The 13,500-nt window shown below is 37.8% G+C and overlaps 1 protein-coding gene across 2 annotated transcripts; it reads right to left on the bottom strand.

Annotated features, from left to right (window-relative positions):
- Positions 1-553: 553 nt before the first annotated feature.
- Positions 554-4,852, bottom strand: LOC132050055 (root phototropism protein 3). Of its 2 annotated transcripts, XM_059441088.1 has the most exons (6): positions 4,592-4,852; positions 4,317-4,558; positions 3,849-3,918; positions 3,205-3,771; positions 1,811-2,533; positions 554-1,369 (listed from the first exon to the last, which is right to left on the bottom strand). In XM_059441088.1, the coding sequence occupies exons 2-6, from the start codon at positions 4,427-4,429 to the stop codon at positions 824-826; spliced, it is 2,019 nt and encodes a 672-aa protein (XP_059297071.1). In that variant the 5' UTR covers positions 4,430-4,558; positions 4,592-4,852; the 3' UTR covers positions 554-823. The 2 variants fall into 2 exon arrangements, with proteins under 2 accessions (XP_059297071.1, XP_059297072.1); XM_059441089.1 differs by having other exon boundaries at positions 4,317-4,852.
- Positions 4,853-13,500: the final 8,648 nt, after the last annotated feature.

A 13,500-nucleotide genomic window follows, 5' to 3' on the forward strand; every position in this document is an offset into this window, starting at 1 on the left:
TTGACTTTACTAGTGTGAGTATTATGTAGATTAATTTCTTTGTTGGTAATGCAAAGTCAAAGTTTCTTGTATGTTATTTTGTCTCTTACTTGTAGAATGCAAAATATCCCTCATAGATGGTGGAAAGTCCTTTCCACTTTATAATAAAAAATCCTTTATTGGGTTGATAAATGGGCTAGAATAAGAGAGTGGCCTCGCGCACATGAAAATTCGGCTTAATCGCGAAAAAGACATGGTAACACCACAAAATTCCTTACTGTAGCAGCACCATTTGGAGAAAGCATATTAAGTTACACCTTTGTTGCATTGCCTGGAGTGGTCGATTTCTTGATTTGACCATTACAAAGCATGACTTGCACCAAAGGGTTGCCCCTAGGCATTAGTGATAGAGTTATCCGGTATTATGTTGATGATAGGTAGTACTTATACTACTTGGCAACTACAACTTCCTTATCAGGTTAACTTCTATGTTCATTAGATTCTTTGTCATAATATCATAGTTTAAGTCTTTAAGAGGCGAGAAAGCGGAAAACGCAACTGGCAAAACTTCATGTCAGTGAAACTATGTAACAATATTTCACTTCACTCTCAAATGCAAATCATACTATTCATGATACAAAAGAATACAGAAAAAACAAACACCAGCAAGCTAGGAAATGAATGATAATTAAAGCTATTAAAAAAAAAAAGGAGAAGGAAAAATAACCTTTTTACTACTCTTTTAGATAGGAAAGGAAATGAGAATTCCAAACACAAATGAACACATAATTTGGTTGTAGAGGCACTATGTATCTGGTAGTCTTTTCTCTTACAACATTTGGATTCAGGAAATGGAATTTCTCCATCTTCTAGCAGTCTTTCTTGTCTGTTCTGCGTTTGGGGCATGAGGACTATTATCATTGGATTCTAAATTTGTCATCTTGGTGAGTTTGCCTAACTTTTTCCACCCTGCAGTCCAACCCGAGGCTTGTTTTGGTTTTGTGATCTTGTCAAACTGTCTCTGTAAGTTACCCATGTCATTTTGGAGTTGTAGGTACTTAGCTTTCACGGTCTCGAGTTCAAACTTAAGATTGTTGATATCTTTCTTGGCCGTAGTCCATCCCTCTTGAAATGATTGTGGTGTTGCTTCGAGCAATGATTTGCGGTTTGATACAAGAGGTTGATATTGAGAATCTCCTGCATCTTTAAGTGAGCTGTTGGCTATTGCATTGCTGATCTTCACCTGCTCGGAAAAGAGGACTTGCACCACTACTCTTAGTGGGAGCCTTTCGTTCTGAGCAGCGTGCATGCAAGCATCAATAGAGAGTTTTTGGCAATCCATCACCCTGCATAGCCGCTTTCTTTCATGTTCTGATAGAGTTGGATGAGCCTGTCATGTTGTGTAGATATTAAGTTTCTGAAGAAAAGAAGTGTTTCGTACAGCTACCATACAACGCAGAAAACATAATCACAAACGACACTAGAAATCAAAATCATAGTCTTATCAGATAAGGTTTGTAACATCTTCAATACTTGTGTAGTCCTTCCTTCAGTGGACTTCTTATTTACTCGTCATGTACTTGTACATGAAAGTGGCATCATACACAAGTTTGATTGTGTTTTAATGGGTAAAACAGACATGGGCGCAGGCTTGATGTGCACAATTACTAGATTAGACTAAAATACTGTGCTTGAAATCATTGATGAACTAAGACATAATATTATTTCGTTTTATGATGACAAATAACACTAGCAGAACATATAGGCTCAACAGAGATAACTTCAAGAAATAAAGATTCGTGAATTTAAAAGACTGAAGAAAATCAGGTACCTTAAGATATGAATCAATTGCGCGATACAATCCATCATCACAAGTTCTTGCTGATTCTGGCAAAGCCTCAGCCAAGACCTGAAATTTTGTCAAGGAAAGATTTCTATCTCTGGATACTTCTGTGAGGTAACTGTCTACAAGCCGTGCTACTCTCATCTTGGCATTGAGATTATTACCCCTTTGATTTGCATCATGCATATGTTTATCAGAGAATGAACTCCTACTAGGACTTGAGCTTTCTGTTTGCTCTTGAACTAAGAAATGTTCCAAAAGCCTCTGAGCAAGATCAACGTCATACAATGTCTCGCTTTTGTTGTAAGATGGTATGAGAAGATCAGCTAATGCAGCCTGCTCAAATTGCATCCCGACTCGTTTCTCCAATTCTGTTATAAGTGCAGGAGCCACTTTCAGCAGGTTTGCCATTCTCAAAAGACGAAGAAGGAAGCTACACGAAACGCTATCCTTCTGTTGTGGGATTATACTAATTAGGCTTTCGATAATCATCCTTTGATCTTTGGCCTGAACACTTGGTACTTCTTCTCCACATCCTGATACTATCATATGAAGACCGCCTTTCCAACTACTGCTTCTACTGCCATTACTGTTACTACTATTACTACCTTCATCCAACGATCCTGATCCTTCTTTAATTAGCCCTGGGAGCCACTTAGCAGCGTAATGCATGAGGGCAGCACCAATTAGTTCATGTCTCATGCCCTTTACCTGTTGATTTTAAAAAAACAGACGGTGCAGCAAAATGATCAAAAATATTGATTGAAAATGTCACTCAATAATTTTATTAAGCATAGAGGGCTTTAATAGCCAACCTGAACAAATAAAATCTGCAGAAAATCAACTAAACTTATCTAACTAAATTCAAACAAAAAGACTCCTGCAACTATATTATTTACGGAAAAGGCTCAGATATGCCATTGAACTATCGGAAATGGCTCATTCATGCCACTCGTCAATAGGTTGGCTCAGTTATGCCATTGAACTATCAGAAATGTCTCATCCATGCCATTTTTCATTAACGCAGGTTTTAAAATATCAGATATGACATTTGGCCTCCAATTAGAGGTCCGTGCCGTTTAATTAAACCAGCACAAAATTGTGGGTCGCTTTTTTGTTTAATTTAGGATTTAATTTGTGTTGGTTTAATTTGATGACATGGACCTCTAATTGGTGACCAAGTGTCATATACGTATCAAGCAAATCACTTTATAGAAAAATGGCATGGATGAGCCATTTCTGATAGTTCGATGGCATAGTTGAGCCAAACTATTGACAAGTGACATAAATGAGCCATTTCTAATAGTTCGATGGCATATTTGAGCCTTTTCCGTATTATTTATTAGTAAATCTGCAGTAACGGAAGCAATTTTCGACATTACCTTAATAGCAGTAGTCACTCTGACAAAGTGATCAATCCTGAGAATAGAGACATCTTCGAACCACCAATCAGGAGGCACTTGCTGGTTTCTGCTAGGGCTGGAATCCTTCATTTTATTCCATTTTGGGCTGGAAACGTCAGGCGGTTTGCCAGTGTATTGCCATTTTATTCCTTTTGGATTGGCGCACGCTTTCCATGCAATTGACTCGCTGCATCTTCGAACGATTTGTAGGTTTTCTGCCCATGGTGATAGCCTTTCACAACTCTTCAATACAAGTATGGAGTCCCTCCATGATGATAAAACCACATAACTGAGAAAAGCTTCAGTCTTGAATATTAGGTTGCCTTCTTCTAAGTCCTCAGTCATTTCCAGGAACTCGGCTGCACATCGTAAACCGGATATATTGGTTGCTGTGAGATCAACAGAAATTCCATAGCAGAATTTTGCAGCTAACTCAAATGCCTCAGGTCCACCTGGTAAGTCATCTAAAGCTATTTTGCTCAATTCTTCATCCCTTGACTCATATATGATTCTGTTCATCTTTCCACTTCTAGAAAGCAAAGGGTACTTTTTTTAACAGAAAAGGATTAGTTAGTCATCTAATTATTAAGACAAATTGAAGTGTTTGAGCAGAGGATATCTACCTTGTGTAAGTGGAAACTAACATCTCCAATTTGAACTAAAAGGTCACTGGGAATATCAGTTGCTACATACCTATATGCAGGATAAGCCATTGAGCATTTTAATCATTTGCTTCAAACCAAATTCAGATATTGCAAAGCTTAAAGAGAGTAATAACAGTAAACATGATGGTGTTGAAATAACAACAAAGAGAACAGAGTTAACCCCAACTATCAGCTCTTCCTTTACCCTACCTGAACTACCACCATATATATGTATTAAAACATACTTCGAGTTTAGGTATGTATTAAAACACAACTAGATATTTTCTACTTGAACTATCACCATCTACCAGGTGTGTTTTAAACATAGATAGTGATAATTCAAATAGGAAAAGAGACAAATGATAGATGAAGTGTGAAACTCGCGAAAAATTGATAGATTAGGTGTGTTTTTGACCTTTTAACTCTAAAAGTAATGTTATTACATACCAAGACTGTCCTTTTTGCTCAAAACCATCAGTCTTGACACCATGTTTGCTTGTGCTGAGAACTCCATTCCCATAATCTCTTCCACTAACAGACTCAGTTTCTGATTCCCACATAGTGATAAACCAGAAAAAAAAAAAAAAAAAAAAAAATAGAGCAAATCTCAAGGAAATACACAGCAGAGTTTTCTGACACTAAGTTCAAATAAGAGAGCAAAGAAAAAGAGGGAGAACAAAGAAGATAAGCTAGTAAAAAGGAAGAATTCCACATGGGAATACTTGGAATTATCTCAAAATTGTCAGCTTCCTCAAGAATTCTCAAGGCCCCTCCAAGCTGTGAAGTAATGGGCATAACAGTGGTACTACTGTGTGCTGTTTCTTTTGGATCACTTGACTAATAATTCCCAATTTTTTAATTCTTGAAACTCACATAGCACTTCCTCTAAATGGTAAATCTTGATTTATTTATAAAAAAAAATTACGAAGATGTTTTCTTTTTTGCTATAAATATAATTCAGTGCAGTTCATGGACCTGTTGCAATCACAAAACACTGTTGCAATCACAAAACATTCTTTCTCAGAAGAGAAAGAAAACAAAAATAATTTTAACGCAGTAGGTATAGTGCTGTATATTTCTACAAAAGTACTACTTCCCCGTGCCCCCGTCCCGATTTATGTGAACGCATTTGGCTGAGCACATAATTTAAGAAGAAAATGAAAACTTTTGAAACTTATGGGCTAAACAAGCCATAAATATTTGTGTGGGTATAAATCAACATCAGTAAAGGTAAAATTGAAAATTCAAATTTAAATTGTTATTAAATATAAAAAAATGTAATTATTTTTTAGACTGGCTAAGAAAGAAGAGTGTTACATTAATTTGGAGGGAAAGTATACATCAAGTTTATTCTCTAATATAGGAGAATGGACCACATTTTTCATTTCATAGTGAAGGGTAAATTAATTCCAGATATAGTGGCAGCTAGAACTTGAGATTAATGATTTGTGCTTTCTTTCTTGCACTATAATATGTGTCGTTTTCTTTTGATTGATGGTCTTGGGCGTGGACACCTTATAAGAGTGATGAAATTGCCAATGAGAAGCCATTTATTTAGGGAAGAGAAAGATATACGGGCAACTTACATAAATCACTATTTTTTAAGAGTTTTTAATAATCCGTAGTTACGTTTTATGTATTTACATTTCGTAGCTAGTTTAGAGCAATTTGCTGTATTTGAGTGTATTTTAATACATTGTTCAGTTGTATTCAACCTTATTTGATGTCGCGTGTATTTGAATACATGAAACATCAATTTCTTTGAATACACGTGTATTCAAAATGATTGTATTCTAGTTTAATACACGAACGAGCTGTGTATTCCAGTGTATTTCTATATTGATGTATCCTTTTGTTTTGGCTGTATTTGAATGTATTCGAGTTCTATCACGACAAGGTTGTATTATTTTTTTTAATGTATTTGGTATGCAGCAAACTAGTATTTATTTGCTATAGAGTGTATTCGGGTGTATCAAACAATGACGGGTAAATTTGTATACAAACAAGAAAAATTCAGATACACTGTATTTAATCGAAAAAATTGTATACAAACATATGTATATAGATCATTCAAACAATACATACAGTCAAATACATCTAGTTTGCCCAAAAATACAATCAGCCAAATACATTAAACTAATATTTACACCCAAAAAATGAGAATTCACTCAAATTCACTCAGAACTGAGATACAAGAAGGAGAAGAAGCCATAGAGCCCGTTTGGATTGGCTTATAAGTTGCTTATAAAAATTCATTTTAAGAACTTTTGAGTGTTTAGGTGAAGCCTTAAAGTCATTTTGTGCTTAAAATAAGCTCAAAAAAATAATTGGGCTTTGACTTAGTTTATCTAAAAAGCGACTTATAAGTTGAAAACAGCTTATAAGCCAAAAAAAAATAAGTTAGACTACCCCAACTTATTTTTTTTAGCTTATAATTATGAAACAACTTATAGGCATAAGCCCATCCAAACAGGCTCATAGAATACACTTTAATATACTCAAATCTTAGATGTAAGAAGAAGAATGACGAGCAGGTGTATTTGCTCAATTTGAGATTGTCTGCACTCCTCAAAAACGAATACAAGCCTTAGATCCAATCCCTCAAAGATTTGCTCGCCAGTGGTGGTGGGGGATCTCATTACCGTCGCTTTATGGTTCGTCTTTAGGATTTGGTTCTTCTTCGTCTTTTTCTTCATGTACTGTTTCTTCTTCTACGACATCGTTTTCGTGTTCTTCTTGTTCAACATTAGGTTCTTGTTTAATGTCTTGTGGTTCTTTAACTTCTTGTTGTGTGGATTCGGAAGCTCTGGTTTTTCGCTTCTTAGCATGGTGAATATTGAGGTAGGGAGGAGAGAGAGTGGAAGCTAGGGTGTTCTGATTTGAGGGCTAGCGTTTCGGTGGAGAGAGAGGATGATAAAGAGGAGTATGGGGCGGAAGATAGAGGGAAAGGAGAGAGAGAGAGAGGTGAGGGAGAAGAAAGAGAGGTGAGGGAGAAACTTCATATAATGGAATAACTCTATGTATTTAGTATAGCTATGATATGCAACTTAAAAAATCACTGTAGCTATAAAATATAAATAAATTAAATAGTAGTTATTATCAATAAATACCTCTTTGAGATAGCTATGACAAATAAGTTTTCCAAGATATATATAGTTAGCATTTAGCAGTTCACCAGGCCCAACATATACGATAGAGGAATCCTGCTCATGCCTCTCCTGCATACTTTCTCCCACAAATAATTTTTACACATCATTTGTTGGTTCCATCTCTGAAAGATAATTATGGAGTTGCACTCATATAGAATTTGAAAAGGGAAAGTTATACATTTGGCCGCAAAAAAATAATAATACATATGCAGATTATTATGTATAAAATACGTATATTATGTATATACATTAATGTACAAAAAATATACATATGCCACTTATTATTCTGGTGGGTGACTATACAATATAAAAATCCCATCTAAAAAAAATCATAAAAATTGCTATTTTATAATTACAAGCACTAAGAAATAGTTATCTGTGAATTTTACCCTACTTTGAGATTGTATTATCAATAAGTCACCTTTTCATATGTTATTGTCATGCGATCAACCCTATTATTACAAAATTCTTAACTTAAGAAAAATATAAATATAGGTGATATCAATTAGTTGAGATTAAGTTTTATTCTTGTTAGTAAGTTTACTTTTCAGTCTATTACTTGTGTTAGGAGTCTTTTCGGTAGTGTTAAAGGTTATTATGCCACTAACCTCCTACCGGATCCGGCCACCATCGCCCGAGAAAGCTGGACCGATCCATCTCCACCGAGATATGAAATGGTTTCTATAAGAGCTTTCACCAAATCAGAAATCCAAATTGGGACTATGGTATCGAAGTGGAGGTGAAGGTAGTTTTAATGGTGATTGGGGGGTCAATACAAGTGTGTATATATTACATAACAGTTATACACCAACCGCATAACCGATGCATCTACACTGTATAACAGTGTATAATAACCTGTTCTACATTTTTAACCGGTGTATGTACATTAATCTTACAACGTGAAATGGTGCTATATATGGTTTTTTAATAGTGATTGGGAGCGGTGGGCACATGTACATCTATGTTTATCGCAGATATACATGATTATACACAACGATATATGTTGATGCATAGATAGAAATAGTGTATAATATCTTTGCTGAAACCACATAGTTTCTACAAGTCAGTACTTAATTTCTTAAAATAATATTACGTATTTGTATAAAGTACTATAGGCCAATATTCTTTTTAAATAAAATATATTTATAGATCTCATAATCAAGAAAGAATTGTACATCTCGGACAGAAATAGTGCCATATAAAATAAGGTAGAAAATATATCTTCTAGTATTATTTTTCGTTAAAGCTACATTTCTTTGCTTGTAGACTTGTAGTCCAAAATCCCTTGGCTGTTCTAAAATTCAGTATCCCTGTTTTACACATTTATAATTAATAGTTATTTACAAAAATGTGAGTTGCAAATAGGTATTACTCATTTTTTTTATATTAATGATTGCGAATCATGTCAAATATCTCCAGAATTATAGCTAGTTGATAGGGAGAAGACCAACATTCCCAATAGTAGTTAAGACATTTCACACTACAATGATAGAGATAAGGTTGGCCGGACCAAACTTGGCCTTTCTAATTCCAGCTTAGTTCCTATCCCTTTTGGCAACTGGCCAAAAAGCCAGTTCATCGTTCGACCAATTAGAAAATCATTCAATAATAATGCAAAAAATATTCTTTATCAGTTCTAGGAATGTGAGGAAAAAAAACTATTTCGAGTGAAGGTTAATGGAAAAAATTTGATTTTCTAATCTAAAATAATAAGAGGAGTATAATTGCTTACTACAGCCATACGACACTCACGTTCGTATATATTTCACTAAAAATGAATTTAGAATTCTTTATGGATCAATCATTGTAGAATTAATAAAGTGATAGCTCGTTAATTAATTGTCACCTTTGTGTCCTGCAGGAACTAGGTGCATATCCTCATCGATATCTTTATGATAGTGCCAATATGCTTACTTTTAATTTAGCGCATTTGGTATGTTCATCAATTGATTCTTATGAGTCGATTCCTCATTTGTAAAAGAAACGAATTATTTAACGAGACCAAAGGTGAATGTGACAAGTCGTTATATATTGGACTAATGTTGTGACAATTTATTGTGTGAGCCATGTCTTTTTGCTATAATTAAGGATATTTCTAGAAATGACTTTATGAGACTTCGACTTTTTTATGGTGACAACTTTTAAGCTAAGAAGAATTCTGAATGACAGAAAATTAAATTTTAGAATTAGAGTGAATATTTGATGGTGACCGAGTGCTAGGTATCGTACGAGGTACATGTCTCTTTTCTTCATGTATATACCTTTTGAATACATAACATGCATGCAGGAATTTGCTTCACTTTCATATGAAAGAGATTTTCATTAAAAAAGTATACAATAAAACATATCATGACAGTACGGTTGTCAATTGTGATCCAAAAGTGTAATCGATTCAATTCGTCCAGATTTAAATGGTTGGGTAAAGGTTAAGTTACGTGTAGCACAAATAACTCCATCAAATTATCGATTCAGCTTAGGCTACATTACCAGTCCTAGTCCCGTAAAGAATTGGATGGTCTACTCATCCCTTGAACCATCTGTGTGGGATATTTAACACCCCACCTCACACTCAGGGCTGGACATTTAGTGCGTGGGCAATTTTTTAATAGGGGACCCACTATTGGAAAATAATAATTGGGATGAGTCATTACGATCTGACAATGTAAAAAAATAGAATAAATAATCTAACTTCAGCTCCAGGAGGTTTCTTTGTGAGGGAGAATTATAAGTCGACATAAGGAGTCTAGTTATTCCTTAAACCACCGTTATGGAATATTTTAACAAGTTCAAATAAAATTCTCATTTATCAATAACTAGAAAAAACGAAAAATTAAAAGATGACAAACGAATAGTTTGATTGTAGGATAGGAATTTGACTTTATCGCACAATGATCATTTGTTAGCAACTCAAATCTTATAGCTACAGAATTAGAAAATTTAATTTGAGCAAATTTTAGATAGAGCACAAAGTCATTTCCTCAACTTGTTAGACTCATCAAATTGGCGCATTATGCCGATATGAAAGTGAATTATTGGGAACTGACAAGAGAATACAAGAGAATAAGCTATCTTATTGTAACAAAGAAGATCTGGGATGATTGGAGTGATGGCAGGCCACATTTGCTCGTGCTTATCTATGAAGATTGCTGGAGATTGATCGGTGCGACACAAGATATGTTAAACCAATATGGAGAACATGAATATATATGATAGTGATGCCAATTGCCAGCTACAACTCTTTCAAATCCTGCCTTGCCTAATATGAAACTGGAAAATGTTGGTGGTGACTAGTGAGGGTTTGTTTGGTGAAAACAGAATACCAACAGTCAGCTAACAGCGCATCTAGAAGTAGCACTTTCAAAATGAGAAACCCGCGGTGCTTGCAGTTGGTAGACTGACAAAACCTTGGCGGCAAAAATAGCCCGAGACTGGATAACCAAGGGGAAAGAAAAAAGGCAGCATCGCCCTTGGTGAAAGTCCGAGACGAGATCCCCACCAGATAAGACCATCCTAATCGACAAGCAGAAAGTGAGGAAGTGCTCCCTAGAAAACGTTACTTTGGAAAGAGGAAAGGACGCCCCCACTTCAGGGTAAAAGGAATGTGCGAAGCAGAGGACACCCTATCGGAAATAACATTGGTTGCTGTCCTAGCGTCAAATGACGCAAAAAATGAAATATATCAGGAGGCTTTTGGATTCCCTGATTGGGAAAACACCAGTCGGTCGCCTTCCAAGTGACCCGGAGGTTATCATAGCACCCGGGACTCCTAGAGTCAACATGGATCTGGAAGAGAAGGCAACCACCTTCGCAGCTGCATTCACAGATGGTTTGAACACCAGCGGTTCGGACGCGTCGAGAAAATTGAAGGAGAACCTAAGGGAGTCCCCAGCCAAGTCTTGGAGCAAGGTAAACAATAAATACGCAGCCAATGTTAAGATAAAGGATAACCTCAGAACTAACGCCGAAATGGAAATACGAAACAAGCAGCGGAGAAACCTAGGAACGCTCCTCACGACAGGCAACGGAGCTCGAGAGGTTGATATGAACCGTATGCGGCCCCCCTTTCTCTAAGGTGAAACATAGAGATACATAGGTCACGACGTGAATCGAAGCTAGTTAGGGAAAGCCAGGATGGCACCGCCAAGGATGCCGTTGAACGACCTAGGCCCACCAAGCATAGCGGCGTACAAATTTAACATGGAGGTCGATGAGTTGGTCAGGACAATGAGAAAAATGAAAGAAGCAAGTTCCTAATGGCAGCATGGTATAACCCAAATAGGCACGATATGGAGCTATAGTACGAGTATCATTCCATTCCAGGACACTCGACCAAAGATTGTAGGCACCTGCGTTACGAGGTGGCAGACCTGATGCGTAGAGGACACCTAAAAGAGTTCTTGAATGAATGGTTTGGCACACCCGAGGGAGAAAGAATGGGACTTCGCGCTGAACAACTGACGCCCCCGGGTAGGACTGGTATGCTTTTCGAGGGGAGAATTACTGAGGCATTGTCCCAAGGGCCACTATACGGAACATCTCTCTCTTCGAAAGGTCCTGTTTAGTAAAGCAGGAAGAAGAAGAAAAGAGTCGAGGGATCGTCCACTATCGCACTGGTAATGTTCCTCTAAATCTTTAACCTTAATGATAAACATGTGCTTGTTGATCCAGGTAGCACTGTAAGCATGGTGCTTTTCGAGTTTTCAAAGAGATGCGGTCCTGACTGTCACAAAAAATAGTCAAGAGGTTGGAAATTATTGACAATCGCAGAAATTTCAATCTTGAAGCTCAGCCCACGATCGAACTAGAGAGAGGAAAGAGCACCACCCACCTGGCAAGGATTCACAGGGAAGAATGTCAAGAGGATTCGTCACTTCGGAGGAGGCGAATGCAAGAAGCGTTGGCTCTGGAATCGATTGCTCACTGTCCGGACCTGCCAAAGGAATAGGTATGGTTGGGCCTGGGACTAAGCCCAGGGCTCCAAGGAGAATTAATCAAATTCTTCATAATTAACATGAACGGCTTCACTTGGTCGGGTTTAGATGTTTCAGGCCTTCCTCCGAAATTGGTTGCTTATAAGTTGAGCGTGAATACAAATTGCCAACCCATCAAATGGGCAAGGCGCTAGGTGTCAACGAATCACAGCCAGTTCGTAAAAAAAGAGATAGCTTGATCAAGCGGGAAGCGATCCGAGAAGGGAACATAGGAGGCATTTTGCAGGAAACATCCAAATATCCTTCGCACTCACAGACTGAGGCAGAACCCTGAAGAGTGTATCTTTGGAGTAGGCTCTGGCGAATTCATGGGGATCACTATATCCAATAGAGTAATTGAGACCAACTCAAATCATATCTGGGTCATTCAAGAATTACCGTATATCCTCGATAGTGCCAGGAGGGTACAACAATCAATCGGGAGAGCAACCCTCCTGGTGAGATTTATTAGGTCGTTCGAATGGTAACGGAAGCTCGTCAGCGTATTGAAGAAGAAGAAGGACTTCAAGTGGACCCTGGACCTTCAGTAGGCCTTAAAGAACCCAAAGGAGCACCTCTCAAATCCGTCGTTTCTTACCAGGTCGGGGCCAAGCAAACCCCTGTATGCTAATCTATTCGGCAGTTTCAGAGGCCACGGTAAGTGTTGTGTTGAGGCGTATGGAGAAAGGTAAGCGGAGAAAGGTAAGCAATCACTTGTCTATTATACTAGTAAGGCCTTACCTAACGCCGAGGTGCGTTGAACACACCTCAAAAAATTAGCCCCGGCTTTGATAATCAAGACCCAAAAAGATGAGACCATACTTCCAATGATGTTTGCTCTGTGTGGCGATGACATTCCCACTACGGAACGTCTTGCACAAGCCCAAACTCTCAGGTAGGATAGCAATCTCGTTAATTAAAACCTACGAGTATGATGTCGCTTATCCACCTTGGACTGTCATTAAGCCACAATTCTCGGCGGGCTATCTTTGATTACAGTTCGGACCTGATGCCAGGCGCTCAAATGGGAGTGATTCGAGAATCTGAGATCACTTTCGAAGAATAAGTCCCGTGCATAGACGGGGCCACTAGCATAAAGAGAACAGGGTTGAGATCATCCTGATTACCTCGTCAGGGGCCATGGTAAGGTAAGTTTCTAAATATTTATCTTTGACTAATAATGAGGCCGAGTACGAGGCCGCAAATGCAAGAATAGAGCCGGCCCGAGGACTCGCCGCTGAAAGCATGGAACTAAAAAGTGATTCTCAGTCGGTCATCAATTAGATTCTTGGCAAACATAATTAGAAGCGGGAGTACCTGAGCAGGATAGCAGCGTTGCTGTCTCGTGTCTGATGGGAGAGGGGCACCTAAACCCCATGAGAGATAAATGCAAAGACAAACGCCCTGGCTAACTTAGGTTTTTCAACTGAGACGGCTGAAGCAGGGTCAGACCCAGAAATCCATCTGCTGCACACGGTCTTGGACCCCGTGTTGCACTTTTTTCCTTGACCG

Source organism: Lycium ferocissimum, chromosome 3, assembly GCF_029784015.1.
Source record: "Lycium ferocissimum isolate CSIRO_LF1 chromosome 3, AGI_CSIRO_Lferr_CH_V1, whole genome shotgun sequence".
NCBI classification, from domain to species: domain Eukaryota; kingdom Viridiplantae; phylum Streptophyta; class Magnoliopsida; order Solanales; family Solanaceae; genus Lycium; species Lycium ferocissimum.